The sequence below is a fragment of the Hemiscyllium ocellatum genome, chromosome 3 (assembly GCF_020745735.1).
Source record: "Hemiscyllium ocellatum isolate sHemOce1 chromosome 3, sHemOce1.pat.X.cur, whole genome shotgun sequence".
In the NCBI taxonomy this organism is placed as follows: Eukaryota; Metazoa; Chordata; class Chondrichthyes; order Orectolobiformes; family Hemiscylliidae; genus Hemiscyllium; species Hemiscyllium ocellatum.
In genome coordinates, this window is record NC_083403.1 from 71,062,940 (window position 1) to 71,085,650 (window position 22,711).

General features: G+C 42.3%; 1 protein-coding gene across 2 annotated transcripts in view; it reads left to right on the forward strand.

Moving 5' to 3' along the window:
* LOC132832748 (synaptotagmin-like protein 1) overlaps window positions 1-22,711 on the forward strand; it is a 190,648-nt gene that overhangs the window by 165,450 nt on the left and 2,487 nt on the right. For both annotated transcript variants that reach the window (XM_060850877.1, XM_060850884.1), the window contains exons 13-15: window positions 1,430-1,508; window positions 3,294-3,393; window positions 20,870-21,075. In XM_060850877.1, the coding sequence (XP_060706860.1) occupies window positions 1,430-1,508; window positions 3,294-3,393; window positions 20,870-21,075 (385 nt within the window). The remainder of the gene's footprint in view (window positions 1-1,429; window positions 1,509-3,293; window positions 3,394-20,869; window positions 21,076-22,711) is intronic.

Sequence of the window (22,711 nt, forward strand, 5' to 3'; positions counted from 1 at the left end):
TTTCTTAATTCATTCTTGGTTTGTAAATATCATTAGTAAGGTCAGTATTTGATGTCGGTTCACAGTTGCCCTTGAGAAAGTGCTGGTGTGCTGCCTTTCTGAATCATGACAATGCATTGATCGCAGTTTTACCCAAAGGAAAGGAATTAGGATTTTGATTTTCATGCAGTGAAGGAATAGCATTATAGTTCCAAGACAGTTGATGTTGCAACTTGGAGTTGAACTTGTAGGTGGTGGGATCCTGGACATGTCCTCCAAGAAAGTGTAGGTTGTCGGTTTGGAAGGTACTGTTGAATAAGCCTTTGTGATGCATATACAAATATATAAATTAGGAGCAGGAGTGGGTTATTTGGCTCTTCAAGTTCCACCACCCTATCAGATCAACCTGATCTGATTGTGCCTCAGGTCTATTTTCCTGCCTACTTCAATACCCTTTGACTCCCTTGTTAGGGTGTATGTAATTGGAAATTGCTAAAAGACTAGTGCCAGTACTCTCAAGGGTAAAATTAGAAAACAATTCTACATGCAAAAGATGGGAAAAATTTACAATTCCTTTTTACAAGCTGCAATTGATGCTAGGTCAATTGATCATTTTTAATGGAACACTGATAGATTCTTATTGACTAATTATATTAAAAACATGGCACAAAAACAAATATAGGAGTCAGGTTGCAGGTCAGCAATGATCATTTTGAATGAATTCACATGAGCAAACAATTAAATAACTGACTCCTATTTCCACATTCCCATGAATGGAACATCATTTCCATTGCACAACCCTTTTGGTGCCTGATTGAAAAGCTCTTTGCCATAAATAATCACCCTCTTCTGCTTTCTATCTCATAGACAATAACACATTATCTTCAGGGCAACGAGATGTTTTCTTGATTACCCAGATAAGCTGACACTGAAAGATGCAACATTGAATTAAAACATTAATAGCATTTTGTCCAGTTTAACATTTACTAGAATATTTTGTTTTAAAAGCAGAGCATTAATGGTATATCTTTTTTCAAATCCTTGCTGTCAAAAAAATCAAGAAAGATCACTGAAATGGCTTTGATGCGACTTTAAGTTAAAGTCCAAAACCTTATAAATCTGCTTCCAATATTTTTACTGGTAGTAGAAAGAGAATGCTCTAACTTTCCAAATGAGAAAGTTAAAACAAAATTATTCTCCAAGGAACTAGATTTCTGCACAGTATGCAAATACACATGTGCAGTACAGCGGAAAGTCCAATGGACAGGGTAATTTTGATCCACTGACTGAACAAGTTAATATTAAATGTTGTGGTATAATTGTGCTGTAACCTTCTGGAGATGTGCATTGTGGCAGTATGTACCAAAATATGAATTAATTAAAATAGATTGAAAATGCATGTGTTCACCTTTATCTAACATTATGCGATGCTACTTCTGTACATTTTCAGCCATCTACTCTATTGGAAGGAAACATCAATCGCGGAGAAATCCGTGTGGCACTTAAGTATATTCCAGCAGAATCAATAGGTAATCTTTCTTTCATTAATTACACTTGGGATCAGTGTTTCTAATCAAACACTAATTGAACCAGAAGGAAAACCCATACGGTTTCTCTTTATTCTCTCAAGTTTAGAAGAATCATAGGTAATCTAACTGAAACACACAATTCCTCAAAAACAGACTTTAGAAAATGTTTCCCCAGGCTAGGGAAAGTCAAAGATGGAGGTGAGTCTCAGACTAATGATATCAGCTATTTAGCAATGCATGAGTAGAGTTTCTTCACTCAATGGATTGTGAACCTTTGGAATTCTTTATTCAAGACAGAGGCTGATAGATTTTTGCACATAAGCTAATGTAGGAAGGCAGAGATAAAGTGGAAGATTAGCCATTGGGGATGAACAGAAAAGAAGGGCAAAATGGTCTACTTCTGTGCATCTCATTTGTCTTTTAATATGTTATGGGATATGGGCATCTCTGGCAGGCCACTGTTTATTGCTGAGCTAGACCCATTTCAGGGAATAATTAAAATTAGTCACAGTGCTTCGGATCTGGAGTCACACCTCAGCAAAACCAGGAAGGCTGGGCTGGGAGACTTCCTTCCTTAAATGACATTAATGAACCAGATGAGTTTTAACAGATAATATTCAATTTCACATATATTGATTAAATGTTGGGCCTCTGGATTTCTAGTCCAATACTGTTATCACTACAACACTCTTCAAAATTACTGTGCATGGGATTGTGGTGCAAGATCGAAGGGCCGAACGCCCTACTCCTGTACCTATTGTCTATTGATTGCCTGATGTCTGGACATCGCTTAAGTGTGAAGTTATTTTGGAAGCTCAAATGCAAGTTGAAAGTATGCAATAAATGACTGGACCCTTCGGAACATTGATGCGTGGAGGGATTTTGGGATGCAACTTCATAGCTCCCTGAAAGTGGCAAAACAAGTGGATAAATTGGTAAAGAAGGCATACAGTATGCTTGCTTTTATTGAGTATAAAAGTTGACAAGTCATATTGAAGCTGTATAAAACTTTGTTTCGGCCATTTGGAATATTGTATGCAGTTCTGGTCACCACACTATAGGAAGGATGTGGAGGCTTTCGGGAGTGCAAAGAGCTTTACCAGAATGTTATGTAGATTGGAGTGGATTAGCTACATGGAGACATTGTCCAAGCTTGGATTTCTTTCATGAGACACTTGGGAAGCTGAGGGAAGATTTATAGCTTTATATAAAACTATTATAGGGACAGGGTGGAAAGTGGATGTCTTTTTCCCAGGGTGGAAATGTCACTTACTAGGAGGCATAGGTTTAATGTGAGAAAGGGAAAGTTTGAAAGAGATGTGCGAGGCAAGTAGTGCTGGGAATGTGCTGCCAGTGGAAGTGACAGAAGCAGCTGTGACAGCAACATTTAAGAGACATTTAGACAAACATATTAACAGGCAAAGGACAGAGAGTATAGACTATGTGCAGGCAGATAGGATTAGTTTAGAATGGTATTGTGACTGGTGCAGACATAGTCGGCCTAAGAGCCTGGTACTGATCTGTACTGTTCCAAGCCAAACTATTTTAATGCACGCCATGGGAAATTAAGCAAAGTCTTAACTTGTTTACATTGCAAACTTTATATCACAATAAATTTAGAATGGAACAGCTTTTGTCTCTCTGAAATGTATATTCCTAATATTTAACAAGTTTCACTGAACTGAAGTTCACTAACAGGTATTGTGTACAAAATGCCAAAAATTGTGTATTCAAGCCTTCAAGAAGCAGTCCATGTATAACTGAAAATCTGCAATTTATTTTCAGATGGGAGCATGCCACTCAATGGGGAAGTTCACATATGGCTGAAAGAAGCAATGCAGTTGCAGCCTCTAAAGCCTGGTGGTGTAGACTCTTTTGTGAGATGGTAGGTTCTGTTAAAATCAAAATCATATCATTCTTTATATACCACTGCTATTCAAGAACATTAAAAAGATCATATGAGGAATACATTAAAACAGTCTCTGGTATAACAGCACTGAACTCTGCTCAGAATTCTGCTGTAGGGGTTAAAAAAAGAATATTAGAATTTTAAGCTTCTTTTCCACTGAAAATTAAAATTGATATTTGGTCTTAAGGTTTGGAAGGAATTTAGCATTGAACTTGCTGGTGGCCTCTCTTCAAGCCTTGATGCCTCCGTAGGCATCATTTCCCAAAGATCTTCAGTTTATTGTTTGCTGAAATTGTAAGATTTCTCTGGGATACTCCTGTTTTTACTTGCTATCCTTACAGCTGCAGCTCCACTCATTCATAGAACCCCATAGTGCAGAAAGAGGCCATTCAGCCCATCGAGCCTGCCTCTGAAGTGCATTTCAATTTAACCCCACACCCACCATGGCTAATCCATCTCGCCTGCACATCCCTGGATGCCACAGGCAATTTTCAGAATGTCCAATCCATCTAACCAGAGCACCTGGCAGAAATGCATGCAGACGCAGGAGGACCATGCAAACTCCACACAGACTGTCACCTAAGGCTAAAATTAGAGGAACCCAGGGCGCTGGCACAGTGAGGCAGCAGTGCTAAGCACAGAGCCATTGTGCCATATACTGTTTCTCTTGCATTTTTTATACCTTTTTTCAAAGTTGGATGGATAGACTGATGCTCATATATTAGTGCCCAATGTTGCAGAAATCTGGCTCATTATGCATATCTTTTGGAATAAGTTTTAGATTTGGGTTTGTGAAGGCCGCAACTCACTCAGCGGGGAGAGCCAAAGGAAATAATGTTAGTCAAGTGTGGATTTAAGCAGGGAAATCACTACTGTGATGTTTGCCACATAGAATTCAGATGGCTGTTCAAGCTCATTTCATCATTTGTGATGGAGAAAGAAGTTGGAAGATTTGTTTAGTTTGCAGCGAGTCAAAGGAATCTACAGTGGTCCTCTGAGAGCCTAATGGCAGAAAGCAGCCAGCCAGCTTGGAAAACATGGGCAGAAAACATCTGCCAGGAGTTGAGAATCATCTATGGGATAAGCAACTGTACAGAAGCTTTGGGAGCATAATATGTTATTAGGAAGCAGTTTTTAATAATTCATTCACAGGAGGTGGGCATCACTCACCTGGCTAGCACTCAGTTGTCCCTGGGATATATGCATTGCTGGCTGGCCCAGCATTTTTTAGGGAATCAGTTATAAGATCATAAGACATGGGAGTGGAAGCAAGACCATTCGGCCCATTGAGTTCACTTTGCCTTTTAATCATGGCTGATGGGTGTTTCAATTCCACTTACTCACACTCTCCCCATAGCCCTTAATTCCTTACAAGATCAAGACACCCAACATCCCGACCTCCACTACATTCTGTGGCAATGAATTCCACAGGCGCATCACTCTCTGGCTGAAGAAATGTCTCCTCACTTTCATTCTAAATTAAGCCCCTCTAATTTTAAGGCTATGCCCACAGGTCCCTGTCTCCCCACCTAACTGTAACAACTTCCTAGTGTCCACTCTTTCTAAATTTCTATGAGATCTCCCCTCAACCTTCTAAACTCTAATGAATACAATCCCAGGATTCTCAACCCATCATCATGTGTTAGGCCTACCATTCCAGGGGTCATTCGTGTGAATCTCTGCTGGACACGCTGAGGTGTCCTTCCTGAGGTGTGGGGCCTGAATTATTAAGAAACTAATAGCAGAGCATTTGGAAAATAATAAGGTATCAAAGCAGAATTTAACCATTCAGCCCATCGAGTCTGTTCAACCATTCCATCATGGCTGATATGTTTTTCAACCATATTTTCCTGCACTCTCTCTACAATCCTTGATCCCTTTACTAATGAAGGTTCTATTGATCTCTATCTTAAATACACTCAATGACTTGGCCTCCACAGCCTTCTGTGGCAATGAGCTCCACAGATTAACTGCCCTCTGACAGAAGAAATGACTCCACATCTCAGTTCTAAAGAGTTGACCCTTTACTCCCTCGGTTCCTAGTCTCTCTCACTAGTGGAAAAATCTTCTCTATGTCTACTCTATCTAGGCCTCTCAGTATTTGTAAGTTGCAATGATATCCCTCCTGAACCATCTATACTCTGTAGACTACAGATAATGACTCCTTAACTGGTCCTCATATGTCAAACCTTTCAACTCAGGATCATTCTTGTAAACCTCCTTTGGACATCTTCCAATGCCAGCATGTCCTTCCTTGGATATGGAATCCAAAACTGCACACAGTATTCCAGAACATAATACAGCTTCAAAATTGCATCCTTGCTCTTGTATTCTAGCCCTCTTGAAATGAATGCTAATATTAATTTGCCTTCCTAACTGCCAACTGTACCTGCATTTTAACCTTCAGAGAATCTTGAAATAGAACTTCCAAGTCCCTTTGTGCTTCAGATTTCTGAAGCCTTTCCCTGTTTAGTCAACACCTCTATTCTTCCAACCCAAGTACATAACTCCACACTTTCGCACATTGAACTCCATTTGCCACTTCTTTGCCCATTCTCCTAATTTGTCTAAGTCATTTTACAACCGCTGCTTCCTCAACACTACCCATCCCTCCACTATCTTTGTGCCATCTGCAAGCTGAGCAATAATACCCTCAGCTCCTTCATCCAGATCATTAATGTATAATGTGAATATTTGTGGATCCCAACATGGACCACTGTGAAACTCCACTAGTTAACTGCTGCCATCTGAAAGAGACCCTTTTATACCCCTCACTGCCTTCTGTCAGTCAGCCAATCCTCTATCCATACCATTACTTTATTCCTAACCCCACAGGTTCTAATCTTATTTCACAGGCTCCAGTGTGGCAACTTGTCAAAGACCTTCTGGAAATCCAAATAGATCACATCTACTGGCTCTTATTTGTCCAACCTTCTGTTACCTTCTCAAAGGTTTCTTACAAATTAATCAGGCATGACTTTCTCTTGAGGAAGCCATATTTACTCAGCCCTATTTTACCATGCACTTCCAAGTATTCTGCAATCTTATCCTTAATACTGGACCCTAAAATCTTATCAACAACTGAAATCAGAGTAACTGGCCTACAGTTTAGTCTTTTCTGCCTTCCTCCTCTCGTTAACGGGGTGTTACATTAGCCATTTCCCAGACCTCTGGGGCTTTCCCTAACTCCAGTGATTCTTGAAAAATCACCACCAATGCAACTACAATCTCCTTAGCTATCTCCTTCAGAACTCTGGTCCGGGTGATTAATCCACCTTCAGGCCTTTCATGTTCCTCAGCACCTATTCCTTAGTAATGGCCAATACTCTCACCTCTGCCCCTGACTTTTCTGAAGTTCTGGTTTGCTGCTGGTGTCTTCCACTGTGAAAACTGAAGCCACATACCTATTCAGTTCCTCCCGATTTGTTTGTTCTTCATTATTACTTTGCAAGCTTAATTTTCCAATGGTCCAATATTCACTCTTGTCTCTCTTTTACCTTTTAGATATCTAAAAAAAAACTCTTGCAATCTTCTTTTTACATTGCTATTAAGGTTGCCTCATATATCATCTTCGCCCCACCCCCTCCGGCTGTTTTTTAGTTATCTTCACTACAGTGGATTTTTTTTTGTTTTTCCGTTGTCCCTGACTTAACTCATCAGCCATGGTTAGGTGAACTGCAGATGCTGGAAATTAGAGTCAAGATTAGAGTAGTGCTGGAAAAGCACAACATGGCAGGCAGCATCCAAGGAGTAGGAAAATTGGCATTCTAGGCAAAAGCCCTTCATCAGGAATCAGCCATGGTTGTTTTGTTCTCCTCTTAGTGTATTTCTTTCTCTTTGGAATGAATTTCTGCTGTACCTTCTCAATTACTCCCAGAAACTCCTGCCATTGCTGCCCAACCACATTCCCTGCTGGCTCCCCTTCCAACCAACTCTGGCCAAATCCTCCCTCATGTCTTTGTAGTTACCTTTACTCAACTATAATACTGTTGCATCTGATTCCAGCTTCTCCGTCTCAAACTGCCAGACAAATTCTATCAAATTATTGCCTCAGTACCTTCAATGGGTTCTACCACAAACTGTTCCACAAAACCATCTCGTAGACATTCCACAAATTCCTTTTCTTGAGATCCACTACCAAGTTTTCCAAGTCCTCCAGCTTATTTAAGTTACCCTATGATTATTGTAACAGTGCCTTTCTTGCATGCATTTTCTATCTCCTGGTTTAGTTTCTTCCCCACACTCTGACTACTGCTAGGAGACCTGTATATAAGGGCTCATGCCTAAAATGTAGATTGTTCTGCTCCTCGGATGCTGCCTGACCTGCTGTGCTTTTCCAGCGCCATGCTCTCAACCTTCCCTGTATATAACTCCCATCAGGGTCTTCTTTCCTTTGAATATCCTTGACTCTGCCCATACAGATTCTATGCCTTCTGACTCTATATCACTTGAACAAAGCAATCCTGCCCCCTCCCCACCTGCCTGTCGTTTTATTCGGACACGGATACTTGGATATTTCGTTCCCAACCTTGGTCCCCTTGCACATATATCTCTGTGATACACACAATATTATGCCCACCAATTTCAATTTGCTTATTCACCTTGTTTCACATACAATGTGTATTTAAATACAACACTCTCAGACCTGTGCTGACTGCTCTTTCTCAAAGCTGTCTCCTTTTCTGCTGTGCTTGAAGTAGATTCCTGACTATATCCACACTCTCGGTCTTATTACTTGTTCTGGAAAGTGTAATGACCTTTGCTGAGACCTCCCCTCCTTTAAGTTTTTTGCATAAGTTTCCATGCAACTAAAGTCACTCTCACTATTTACAATCCTATCTACAGCAATTCATAATCTAATTAAGCAGACTCAGCATGACTTCATAAAAGGGAAATTGTATCTGACCAATTTTTTGAGGAAGTCTCCACCCAAATGGTTATATGGGAACCAGTAGATGTGTTGTATTTGACTTCCAGAAGGCATTCGACTAGGTACCTCACAAGAGGTTAAGTCATAAGAGCACACGCTGTTGGAAAGAATACATTGGCATGCACAGAGAATTGGCTTACGGGCAGGAAACAGCAAGTGGAGATAACAGTTTCAATTTCAGGTTGGGTATCTGACACCAGTGGGATCAGTGCCAGGCTGACAACTGTTTAAAGTATAAATTAATAATTTGGAAGAATGAAGTGAATATTTAGTACCCAAATTTGTACATGACACAGACATTAATGGAAAGGCAAGCTGCAAGAGGGATACAAACAGTTTACAGTTTGCTCATGTGAGTGGACAAATCATTAATCATGGAGTTTCATTAACGGAAATGTGAAGTTTTTCTTTTTTGAAAGAATAAAAGATCAGAGTATTTAAATAAAGGAAAGAGGCAGAAAGTTACAACACAAAGGGACTTGGGGGTTCTGGTGCACAAAATACAGCTAGCACACAGATGCAGCAGGTAATCAAGAAGGCTAATGAAGAGTTGGCCCTTATTTCATGGAGGTTGGAGTATAAGAACAGGGAAGTCTTACTGCAACAGTGCAAGGTTCTGGTGCTGGAGAACTGTGAGCAGTTTTGGTCCCTTTACAGTCGGTTCTACTATTACGCAAGAAAGAGATAGATAGAGCTCTTAAAGATAGTGGAATTGAGCGTTATGGGGATAAAGCACGAACAGGATACTGATTGTGGATGATCAGCCATGATCATAATGAATGGTGGTGCTGGCTCGAAGGGCCGAATGGCCTACTCCTGCATCTATTGTCTATTTTCTATTGACTGAAGTTTAAAAGAATGAGAGTGACTCTCACTGGGACATATAGGATTCTTAAGGGGCTTGACATGGTAAATGCTGAGAGGGTGTTCCCCCTCATGAGACAGTTTAGGACCAGAAGGCATAGTTTTAGAATAAAGGCACACAAGTTTAAGACTGTGATGCGGAGGAATTTCTACTCTGAGTGATGTGAGTCTTTGGAACTCCTTGCCACAAAGAACTTGGGGGCAAAGTATTTATATATATTTATAGCTGAGATAGATTCTTGGTCAGTAGAGGAAATCAAGGGTTATGTGAAAATCTCAGTAAAGTGGACATGAGGACCCTCCGATCAGCCATGATCTAATTGAATAGTGGAGCAGGTTGGCCTATTCCTGTTCCTATTTCAGAAGATCTCATGTCGATGATATAAGCTGCTGCTCTTATGTGTCAGCAGTGTATGTTGAAGTTAGTGGATACGGTGTCAATCAAGCAGACTGCTTTCTCCTGGACGGAATTAAGCTTTTTGTGTGTCACTGCAGCTACACTTATCCAGGAAGTGGAGATTGTTGCATTGTATACCAAACTGTGCTTTGAAATCATGGACAGGTATCATGGAGTTAGGAGGTGAATCACATGCCATGAGAGATCCTAGCCTCTGACCTGTTCTATTGATTCCACAATATTTATTTGGCTGGTCCTGTTAAGTTTCTGGTTGATGGCAACCTCTAGGAAGTTGATGATAGGGGACTCATCAAAGGGAGATGTTTGCATTCTTTCTGGAAAATGGTCATTGCCTGCACTTCTCTGGTGAAAATATTACTTGTTATTTATCATCCAAATTCTGGATATTTTGTAAGTTGATGGAGTCATTGGCTTGTGCTGCACTCACTTGTCTTGTTTAGTTCTCTCAGTTCTTCTTAAGGATTGAAATCAGTTGCTGACAAAGACATCATCACGCTGGTTTCTCCAGAGTGCTTTTTAAAATTGGGATCCAGTTTGTGAGCAAAATTCCTTTTCTTACCCTTCTCTGGACTTGGGAGAGCAGCACTGTACCTGAAAAGATCTGCTCTCTGTTGCCTGAGGTGGGTATAAGCTCCATATCTGGCCTAATGTGTCAAGTGCAGCCATTGCCGTGCAGGGTTATGGCTGAAAACTGCTAGTAGCATCCTCTACCCGTCCCGCCACACATAGCCATTGCCACAAGATTGGTGTCTCTTTTGTTTTAGCTGACAATTTGCTGAATTAGTTACTAATGAACTTGCATGGATGAGTGCAGCTCCAACAACACTCAAGAAGCTTGACACCATCCAGGTCAAAGCAGCCCACTTGATTGGCACCACATCCATTACAAGCATCCACTCCTTCCACCACTGATGCTCAGTGACAGCGTTGCAGAAATCCACCAAAGATCCTCAGACAGCACCTTCCAAACCCAGGACCACTTGCATTGAGAAGGACAAGGGCAGCAGACATGTGGGAACATCACCACCTTCAAGTTCTCCTCCAAACTACTCATCATCCCAACTTAGAAATGTAACACCATTCCCTCACTGTCACTGGACCAAAATCCTGGAATTCCCTCCCTAATGGCATTCCGGTGTCAACCCACAGCAGGTGGACTGCAGCAGTTCAAGAAGGCAGCTCACCGTCACCTTCTCAAGGGCAACTAGGGACAGGCAATAAATGCTGGCCAGCCAGCGAAGCCTATGTCCCACAAATGAATGAAAGTAAAGTGTGATTTAGCAGTTCTCCTTCTCTGCGATGAGTTGCTGAGTTAGATCCCACCATAACGTCACTGTCCATTCTGCTAGCACCATTTCTGATCGTCCACATTGTCAGCTGGTGGGTACTGAGCCTGGTTAACCAATAGCAGGGGTTTTGAAATTCAAACTATTTCTGCCAGGTAGGCTGCCAGTTAAGGCTAACAAGTTCCACTAACCCAGTGTTGTCCAGTTTTGATGTGCTGAACACCAGTCTTCATTCCCCTGTCCACAGTTCTAACAATGGATTGACAAATGAAGGCAGGCAGTAGGCATTTGATTTGAAGGCTCTATTTGAAACATCGTCTGTATTGGTATTTTTGTGGATGAAATGCATCTCAGTTCTCTTAATCATCCTGTCCTTTCAAACTCTATGATCACTATTCAGAAAACCTGTTTCACGCAGAGATTGCTAAGATGTAGAATGCTCTAATAGCTTTTTTTATTGTAATGCAATGATTATGACATCTTTCAAAAGGGATTGGACATTATTTACAAAGGAAAAATATAAACAAAATATAAAGATTTGAAGAGATAACTTGAGCTGAAAAACTAGCACTGGCAGAGATTTATTGATGTCAATGATCTTAATCTGTGCTGTTAATATTCAGATCCTATTTATTTAATGATTGATGGATTATTAATTTTAATTTCATGTGACCCTATACTGACACTTACAGGTTTAATGTTTGCTTTTCATCATTTTATCACTCTGCATCAGTAGATTTTGTACCTGGAACTTTTCTTTAGGTTAAAGTGAGTGTTGGTCTTTAGGAAGCTCACTGTAATCAGTTTGCATCTTTTTCTGGTTTTTCAACATTGTGAATTTGAAGGTAAATTTCAGAAAAGGTTGATTGAAAGGCAACTGGTTCTGACACTTAGTCAATTGAATTATTGGATATGAAACTAACCTGGTAATTGAGATCAGCACATTTCCTGTTCTTCGGGTTCAATTGGAAATAGTCGTTAAATTTAACAGGTAGCCCAAACACCCTGGACCAATCTCAAAGCTGCCCACCGCTCTGTTCCCCACCCGGACATTGGTAAATTAGACCAGATGGCATGCTGCTTCTCCTGGCTTGCAAGCAGAAACTGAAGCTTGATGATCCGGTACAGAAAATCATACAATATTGCTCTGAGGGAATGGATGAGCACCTGCATGACTGCTTGAAGTCAGTGGACTCCTCCATATTCAAGAACACGACAGCCAATCAAAATGAGGATTCACAGTCTTGAGCAGTAAATGTGTAGAGGACTGCATGCCAAGGAAGTTAATCTAAGTGTTCCCCTCCCAGAAACAGTGGATGAACCAGGGGATCCACTCCCGACTGAAATCCAGGTCTGAGGCATTCAGGTCAGGTGACCCTGACCTATACAGAAAATCTAGGTACAGTCTTCACAAGGGATGCCAAGAGACAATTCCCGGCTAAACTAGATTCCTAGACTAGAGTCATAGAGATGTACAGCATGGAAACAGACCCTTCTGTCCAACCCGTCCATGCCAACCAGATATCCCAACCCAATCTAGTCCCACCTGACAGCAACCAGCCCATATCCCCCCAACCCTTCCTATTCATATACCCATCCAAAAGCCTTTTAAATGTTGCAATTGAACCAGCCTCCACCACTTCCTCTGGCAGCTCATTCCACACGTATCACCACCCTTTGTGTGAAAACATTGCCCCTTAGGTCTCTTTTATATCTTTTCCCTCTCACCCTAAACCTATGCCTTCTAGTTATGGACTCCCCAACCCCAGAGAAAAGACTTTGTCTATTTATCCTATCCATGCCCCTCATAATTTTGTAAACCTCTATAAGGTCACCTCTCAGCCTCTGACGCTGCAGGAAAAACAGCCCCAGCCTGTTCAGCCTCTCCCTGTAGCTCAGATCCTCCAACCCTGGCAACATTCTTGTAAATCTTTTCTGAACCCTTTCAAGCTTCACATCACCTTTCCGATAGGAAGGAGACCAGAATTGCACACCATATTCCAACAGTGGCCTAACCAATGTCCTGTACAGCCGCAACATGACCTCCCAAGTCCTGTACTCAATACTCTGATGAATAAAATAAAGCATACTAAATGTCTTCTTCACTATCCTATCTACCTGCGACTCAACTTTCAAGGAACTATGGACTCCAAGATCTCTTTGTTCAGCAACCCTCCCTAGGACCTTACCATTAAGTGTACAAGTCTTGCTAAGGTTTGCTTTCCCAGAATGCAGCACCTCGCATTTATCTGAATTAAACTCCATCTGCCACTTCTCAGCCCATTGGCCCATTTGGTCAAGATCCTGTTGTAATCTGAGGTAACCTTCTTCGCTGTCCACTGCACCTCCAATTTTAGTGTCATCTGCAAACTTACTAACTGTACCTCTTATACTCGCATCCAAATCATTAATGCAAATGACAAAAAGTAGACGATCCAGTACCGATCCTCGTGGCACTCCACTGGTCACAGGCCTCCAGTCTGAAAAACAACCCTCCACCACCACCCTCTGTCTTCTACCTTTGAGCCAGTTTGTATCCAAATGGCTAGTTCTCCCTGTATTCCGTGACACCTAACCTTGCTAATCAGTCTCCCATGGAGAACCTTGTCAAACGCCTTACTGAAGTCCATATAGATCACATCTACTGCTCTGCCCTCATCAATCATCTTTGTTACTTCTTCAAAAAACTCAATCAAGTTTGTGAGATATGATTTCCCATGCACAAAGCCATGTTGACTATCCCTAATCAGTACTTGCCTTTCCAAATACATGTACATCCTGTCCCTCAGGATTCCCTCATTCCTGATGAAGGGCTTATGCCCGAAACGTCGAATTTCCTGTTCCTTGGATGCTGCCTGACCTGCTGCGCTTTTCCAGCAACACATTTTCACCTCAGGATTCCCTCCAACAACCTGCCTACCAACGACATCAGGCTCACTGGTCTATACTTCCCTGGCTTGTCCTTACAACCCTTCTTAAACAGTGGCACCACATTAGCCAACTTCCAGTCTTCCAGCACTTCACCTGTGACTATCAATAATACAAATATCTCAGCAGGAGCCCCAGCAATTACTTCTCTAGCTTCCCACAGAGTTCTAGAGTACACCTGATCAGGTTCTGGGGATTTATCCACCTTTATGCGTTTCAAGACATTCAGCACTTCCTCCTCTGTTATCTGGACATTTTGCAAGGTGTCACCATCAATTTCCCTACATTCTATATCTTCCATATCCTTTTCCACAGTAAATACTGATGCAAAACACTCGTTTCATATCTCCTCCGTTTTCTGCTGCTCCACACAAAGGCCGCCTTGCTGATGTTTGAGGGGCCCTATTCTCTCCCTAGTTACCCTTTTGTCCTTACTAACCTCACAAATACATTAATTGTGGCAAGGCTTACACGTTATGTGTTATGGTGTGGTCAAGTAGAATCGCTGACAACAATGCATCCCTCCCTCATTAGCTCAAAGCATTATAAGCTTATTTTGAACAGAAGGCCAATAAAATGATGTCACCTGCCCCAACCGTCTTGGGTACACCTGTACCCACAGTCACTGCTACAGTTCGACCTTCTTGAGGGTGAACCCATGGAAAGTGATTGGCCCAGATGGAGTCCCAGGCGTGCACTCAGACCCTGCATGTAGCAGCTTTCAGGAGTATTTGCAGACATCTTTAACCTCTCCCTATTATGATGTGAGGTTCTAACTGGTGGCTTTAACATTCATCATCATGAAGTGCTTCAAGAGATTAGTAATCCCAACAACAAGAGGGGAGGCTATATTGGATTTGGTTCTAGGTAATGAACCAGGCCAGGTGTTGGACTTGGAGGTAGGTGAGCACTTCGGGGACAGTGACCACAACTCGGTGACTTTTACTTTAGTGATGGAGAGGGATAATCGTGTGCCGCAGGGCAAGAGCTATAGCTGGGGGCAGGGAAATTATGATGCAGTGGGGCATGACTTAGGATGTGTGGATTGGAAAAACAGGCTTCAAGAGAAGAACACTAATGAGATGTGGGGAGTGTTCAAGGAGCAGCTACTGCGTGTCCTCGATAGGTATGTACCAGTCAGGCATGGTGTAAAGGGCCTTGTGAGGCAGCCGTGGTTTAGTAAGGAATTGGAGTCCCTTGTGAAAGGGAAGAAGGCGGCATATGTAAAGATGAGGCGTGAAGGTTCAGTAGGGGCGATTGAGAGTTATAAGGTAGCCAGGAAGGAGCTAAAGAGGGAGCTAAGAAAAGCGAGAAGGGGACATGAAAAGTCTTTAGCTGGTAGGATTAGGGAAAACCCAAAGGCTTTCTATAGGTATGTCAAGAATAAAAGGATGACTAGGGTAGGTATCGGTCCAGTCAAGAATAGTAGTGGGAAGTTGTGTGTGGAGGCGGAGGAGATTGGAGAGACATTAAATCAGTACTTTTCATCAGTATTCACTCAGGAACAGGACACTGTTGCTGATGTGAATATGGAATCACAAATAATTAGAATGGATGCCCTGGAAATATGCAGGGAAGAGGTTTTGGGAATATTGGAAAGGATGAATATAGATAAGTCTCCTGGGCCTGATGGCATTTACCCCAGGATCCTATGGGAAGCTAGGGAGGAGATAGCAGAGCCATTGGCCTGGATTTTTATGTCATCGTTGTCAACAGGAATAGTACCAGAGGACTGGAGGATAGCGAATGTGGTCCCATTGTTCAAGAAAGGGAGTAGGGATAGCCCTAGCAACTATAGGCCAGTGAGTCTGACTTCAGTGGTGGGCAAAGTCTTAGAGAGAATGGTAAGGGATAAGATTTATGAACATCTGGGTAGGAATAACGTGATCAGGGATAGCCAGCATGGTTTTGTGAAGGGCAGGTCGTGCCTCACAAACCTTATTGAGTTCTTTGAGAAGGTGACCAAGGAAGTGGATGAGGGTAAAGCAGTAGATGTTGTGTATATGGATTTTAGTAAGGCGTTCGATAAGGTTCCCCATGGTAGGCTAATGCTAAAACTTCGGAGGTATGGCATTGAGGATACATTAGAGGTTTGGATTAGGAATTGGCTGGCTGGAAGGAGACAGAGGGTAGTAGTTGATGGATTATGTTCATCTTGGAGCGCAGTTACTAGCGGTGTACCACAAGGATCTGTTTTGGGACCATTGCTTTTTGTTATCTTTATAAATGATCTAGAGGAAGGACTTGAAAGCTGGGTAAGCAAGTTTGCGGATGACACAAAAGTCGGTGGAGTTGTGGATAGTGAGGAAGGAAGTGGTAGGTTACAGCGGGATATAGATAAGTTGCAGAGCTGGGCGGAAATGTGGCAAATGGAATTCAATGTAGCTAAGTGCGAAGTCGTTCACTTTGGTAGGAATAACAAGATGATGGATTACTGGGCTAGTGGTAGGCTACTTGGTAGTGTGGATGAGCAGAGGGATCTTGGTGTCCATGTACACAGATCTCTGAAAGTTGCCACCCAGGTAAATAGTGCTGTGAGGAAGGCATATGGTGTACTGGGCTTTATTGGCAGAGGAATTGAGTTCCGGAGTCCTGAGGTCATGTTGCAGTTGTATAAGACTCTGGTGCGGCCTCATCTGGAGTATTGTGTGCAGTTTTGGTCGCCATACTATAGGAAGGATGTGGAAGCTTTAGAACGAGTGCAGAGGAGGTTTACCAGGATGTTGCCTGGAATGGTAGGAAAATCTTATGAGGAAAGGCTGAGGCACTTGGGGCTGTTCTCATTGGAGAAGAGAAGGTTTAGGGGAGATCTGATAGAAGTGTATAAGATGATTAGGGGTTTAGATAGGGTAGATACTAAGAACCTTTTACCGCTAATGGAGTCAGGTGTTACTAGGGGACATAGCTTTAAATTAAGGGGTGGTAGGTATAGGACAGATGTTAGGGGTAGATTCTTCACACAGCGGGTTGTGAGTTCATGGAATGCCCTGCCCGTATCAGTGGTGAACTCTCCTTCTTTATGGTCATTTAAGCGGGCATTGGATAGGCATTTGGAAGTTATTGGGCTAGTATAGGTTAGGTAGGATTCGGTCGGCGCAACATCGAGGGCCGAAGGGCCTGTACTGCGCTGTATCCTTCTATGTTCTATGTTCTATGTTCTAATGGCACACATCAACTCCAGTCTCCCAGATTGCCTAAGTCCACTATAACTTGCGTACTGTCACAATAGGTCCACAGCAACACCATCTCCCTGGCCCCTACCTTCAGCCCTGTAACATCTAGATAACAAAAACACCTGCATTAATGACTTTTGCTGCACTTTGAACACCATAATTCCAACAAAACTCATCTCCAAGCTCTGAGACCCAGGACTCTGCTTCCCTCTCTGCAACCGGATACTTAACTTTGACTTGCAGATCACAATCATTTAGGATAGACAATAACATCTCCTCCACAATAATCCTCAACACTGATATCCCCAAGGCTGTGTACTCAGCCCCTTACTGCTCCTTATACTCCACATGACTGTGTAGCCAAAGTCAGCTCTAACACCATTTGCAAACCTGCTTTTGACACTACCATAGTAGATCGGATCTCAAACAACACCAAGACTGGGTACAGGAAGGAAACAGGAAATGGCATGATGTAAAGACAATAATCTCTCCCTCAAGGAGCTGGTCATTGACTCCAGGAAGCAGAGTGGAGGACAGGCCCCTGTCTGTAGCAATGATGCTGAGGTGGAGGTGATTGAGAGTTTCAAGTTCCTCGGAGTAAATATCATTTAAGAGCTAGCCTGGTCCATCCACATTGATATTACAGTCAAGAAAGCACACCAAAACCTCTACCTCCTCAAAAGGCTAAAGAAATTTGGCATGTCTGCAAACATTGTTGCTAACTATTACAGTTCCGTAAGGCAACTACTCTGTCCAAGACTGCAAGTAATTACAGTGTAGTGAAAACAAGGACAGAACCCCCCCCTCCCGGTCCTCACCTTCTACTACATCACATCATCCTTTGCCATTTTTGCTACCTACAAATGGACCCCACCAGCAGAGATAAATTTCCCTCCCCACCCCATCTGCTTTCTGTAAAATCCATTCCCTCCATGACTACCTGGTCAGGTCCATGCCCCCTAACAATGCACCCTCCTGTCCTGGCACCTTCCCCTGCCACTGCAGGAATTGCAAAATCTGTTCCCACACCACCTCCCCCCTCACCTCCATTGAAGGCCCCAAAGGAGCCTTCCACATCCATCAAATTTTCACCTGCACTTCACACGTCATTTATTGTATCCGTTGCTCCCAATGCAGTCTCCTGTACATTGAGTGAGACAGGACGCCTACTCACAGAGCACTTCAGAGAACATCTCCAGGATACCTGCACCAACTGACCCCGCTGCCTCATGGTCAAACATTTCAACTCCCCCTTCCACTCTGCCGAGGATATGCAGGTCTTGGGCCACCTTCATCACCACTACCTAACCACCTGGAGGAAGAGCACCTCACCTTTCGACTCAGGACTCTCCAACCCCAGGGCATCAATGTGGATTTCACCAGTTTCCTCACTTCCCCTCCCCCCACCTTACCCCAGTTCCAACCTTCCAGCTCAGCACTATCCTCATGACCTGTCCCATCTGTCCATCTTCCTTCCCACCTATCCACTCCACCCTCCCCTCCAACCTATCACCTTTACCCCCATCTGCAACCACCTATTGCACTCTCAGCTACCTTCCCTCCAGCCTCACGCCCCTCCTATTTATCTCTCCACATCCAAGGCTCCTGGCCTCATTTCTGATGAAGGGCTTTTACCCGAAATGTCAATGTTCCTGCACCTCGGATGCTGCCTGACCTGCTGTGCTTTTCCAGCACCACATCCTCGACTCTTATCTCCAGCATCTGCAATCCTCACTTTTGCCTAGTGGAAGCAACCCAGTCCATCATAAACACTAGGCTTCCTTCTAATAAGTCATGGTCTTTTCTTCTGGGTAGGGAAATCCAAATTTGGAGGGCATAGGTTAAAGGTGACAGAGGAAAGATTTAAAAAGGACCTAAGGGACAACTTTTTCATGCAGAGTGTGATGCTTATGTGCAATGAGCTGACAGAAGAAGTGGTGGAGGCTGGTACAAATACATTTAAAAGACACCTCCATGGGTATATGAACGGGAAGGGTTTGGAGGGATAGAGGCCAAAAGCTGGCAAATGGGAACAGATTAATTTAGGATATCTCATCAGCAAGGACAAGTTGGACCAAAAGGTCTGTTTCCATGCCCTACACATGCTGCTTCCTTGAGAAAGCAACCAGTATAATGAAAGACCTCTCCCACTCCAATTACACACTCTTCCACCAGGCAGAAGATACAAAAGTTTGAAAATATGTGCCAACAGATTTAAGAACAGCTTTCACCCCACTGTTAGCAGATGTGTAAGAGACCTGTCATATATGAGTTGATCTTACTTTGCAACTTCTCTGCAGCTGTTACACTATGTTCTGCATTCTGTTCTATTACCCTCATGTACTACGTAAAGTATGATTTGTCTGGTTAGTACACAAAACAATACTTTTTTATTGTATTTCGATACATATGAGGATAAAAAGGAGACACATCAGCTGATGTGATTTAAGTTTTAACTCTCCTCTGGTTTTGGAAATTGAAAGTTATGTTTTTTAATATTTAGTATTTACATTTTTCTAATGGCAAGCTCAAAAAGAAAAGACCCTAATAAAGCTAACATAGAGAACATAGAACAGTACAGCACAGAACAGGCCCTTCAGCCCACGATGTTGTGCCGACCATTGATCCTCAAGTATGCACCCTCACATTTCTGTGACCATATGCATGTCCAGCAGTCTCTTAAATGTCCCCAATGACCTTGCTTCCACAACTGCTGCATTCCATGCTCTCACAACTCTCAGTCTAAAGAACCCGCCTCTGACATCCCATCTAGACTTTCCTCCAACCAGCTTAAAACTATGACCCCTCGTGTTAGTCATTTCTGCCCTGGGAAACAGTCTCTGGCTATCGACTCTATCTATGCCTCTCATTATCTTGTATACCTCAATTAGGTCCCCTCTCCTCCTCCTTTTCTCCAATTAAAAAAGTCAGCGATCAGTCAACCTCTCTTCACCAGATAAGCCCTCCAGTCCAGGCAGCATCCTGGTAAACCTCCTCTGAACCCTCTCCAAAGCATCCACATCTTTCCTATAATAGGGCGACCAGAACTAGACGCAGTATTCCAAGTGATGTCGAGCTGCAACAAGATCTCACGACTCTTAAACTCAATCCCCCTGTTAATGAAAGCCAAAACACCATATGCTTTCTTAACAACCATGTCCACTTGGGTGGCCATTTTAAGGGATCTATGTACCTCCACACCAAGATCTCTCTGTTCCTCCACACTGCCAAGAATCCTATCCTTAATCCTGTACTCAGCTTTCAAATTCGACCTTCCAAAATGCATCACCTTGCATTTATCCAGATTGAACTCCATCTGCCACCTCTCAGCCCATCTCTGCATCCTGTCAATGTCCCACTGCAGCCTACAACAGCCCTCTATACTGTCAATGACACCTCCAACCTTTGTGTCATCTGCAAACTTGCTGACCCATCCTTCAATCCCCTCATCCAAGTCATTAATAAAAATTACAAACATTAGAGGCCCAATAATTTTTTTTATGACTATTCTTTTAAATGTAATTTTAATGTGTTTATTTCACATCATGTGATGCTATGGAAAAAATAAAATTTGCAAAATAGAGAATATCAATTTTTGTTGATGCTTTCGAAGCTGTTTGGTTATTTCGTGTATGTGCATTTTATGTGGGGGTTTGAATACGTTATTTCATAAAATTTTGGTTTTTCACATAAGCTTACCATTTCCAAAAAATATTATACATGTGGCCCTCAACAAAATTCACTACGTGTGAAGAACAGCTTGAAATAAAATTGATTGTTGTAGAATATATTTAACACTATCTGAAACTGCCATGTCTATACTACCATTTTTTTTCTGTTTCTTTTCTTGCAGTTATATTTTACCAGATACCAGTAAGAAGAGCAGGCAAAAGACCCGAATAGTAAAGAAAAGCCTTAATCCAATCTATAACCATACCATGGTGTATGATGGATTCAGGTTGGATGAAATAATGGAGGCTTGTGCAGAACTATCCATCTGGGACCATGAAACCTTCACCAATCAGTTTCTTGGAGGAGTTCGCCTTAATTTAGGCACAGGTATGATAGGTTTGAATTGTAACTGTGTCGACAATTTACAGAAAACAGTTTGTATTGCTGTGAAGATAGAGATTTAAATCCTGACATGCAGAGATGATAGGAAATAGACTATAATATGTTCAACATTTCAATTACAGCTTTATTCTAAACATATTTTAAGATGTACTAGAATGCTGCAGAGCTAGAGATAACTACACCACTTATTCTCTTGTTGTAGCTAGTGAGAGTTACAGCTTTTAAAAAGCAATTTTCTTTTGGGAAAAATTTTAAATTCATGGTTACATTGCAGCTCATTAAACTGTTGTTTGCCACAAAATATGATAAGTCCCAATTTCCCAGTCTTGCTTGCTATTAAATAAAGTAATTACTTCAACAGAGGATTACAGATGTAGATGCAAAATAATGCTTTCCATTTGTATAGGTCATTATCTTTTTTAAAAAAAAGCAGGCTAAATATAGGCCTGAAGTTTTTTGTCTTTGGAAAATTTGGAGACGGGATACAATCCCAATAATAGGCATTGGGAATCCTTAGGAGCACCAAACACTAACTGTGGGAATTGATTGGGAAGTTTAAACTTTCAATGGACAATTCTCAGGACCTTAGATGAAGGTTTGACTCAGAGCAGAGTTGGAGACTTGGGAGAGATCAGACTTAATTACCTGTGCAGTTGCTCAGGAATTGTTAGATCAGGCAAAACTATGTTGAATTCCTGGAATAACTACACAACTAATGTCTCCCACCTCCCACCATGATTTCTCAATTGACCTTCCAACACAGAATCCTCCCTCCAATCTCTTGATTTTTCCTATTGACTCTCAACTCCCTCCTGACACTCCGACATCCCAGTAACCACCAACTCTTTCCCCTATCACTTCAATCCTCTGAATTCCATAACCTGATCTCACCACCCTACTGACCTAGCAAACCTGGATCCAAAAACTTAACTCTTTTTCTTTCCACTTCACAGAGGTTGCCAGACCTGCTGGAATTTTCCAGCAGTTTCCGATTTTGGTTTTTTTGCATTTGTAAACCACCCGGTACCACTCCAACATAATGGCTGCTCTTAGACCACCTCTTATATTTTAGCCCTTCAACATGTTACTTCAATGATGCCTGTGACTTGCCTAGTTTTCTTTTTATTCATTTACGGGATGTGGCATCGCTGGCTGGGCCAGAATTTATTGTCCATCCATTGTTGCCCTTCAGAAAGCGGTGGTGAGCTCTCTTAGTGAACTGCTCAAATCCATTTTCTGCAGGTAGACCCACAGTGCTGTAGGAAGAGAGCTCCAGAACCTTCACCCAATGGCACGAAGAAATGGTGTAACTTGCTTCTGCAGGTTATTTTCTGTGGAGGAGAAAGCATGATTCTCAAGCAGCTACACAGGATGCATGATGTCTTTTAACTAGCTTTATCAGTGCTCTCTTACTTGGAGGCCACCAGTTTCTGTTTTCTTGACATGACTTTCTAAGCTCAGAGGGAGAGTCAGACAGCATATCACAGTGGGGAGAACCGAATAGTGCATGGACATGTCAGGGTATTGCACTGTGATACATCATTGTCACCTCTGCAAGGATTCGTCTGCAAAGAGACTACAGTCAAAGGGTTTGTCCAATGTCAGGTGGTGGCCATGGTCA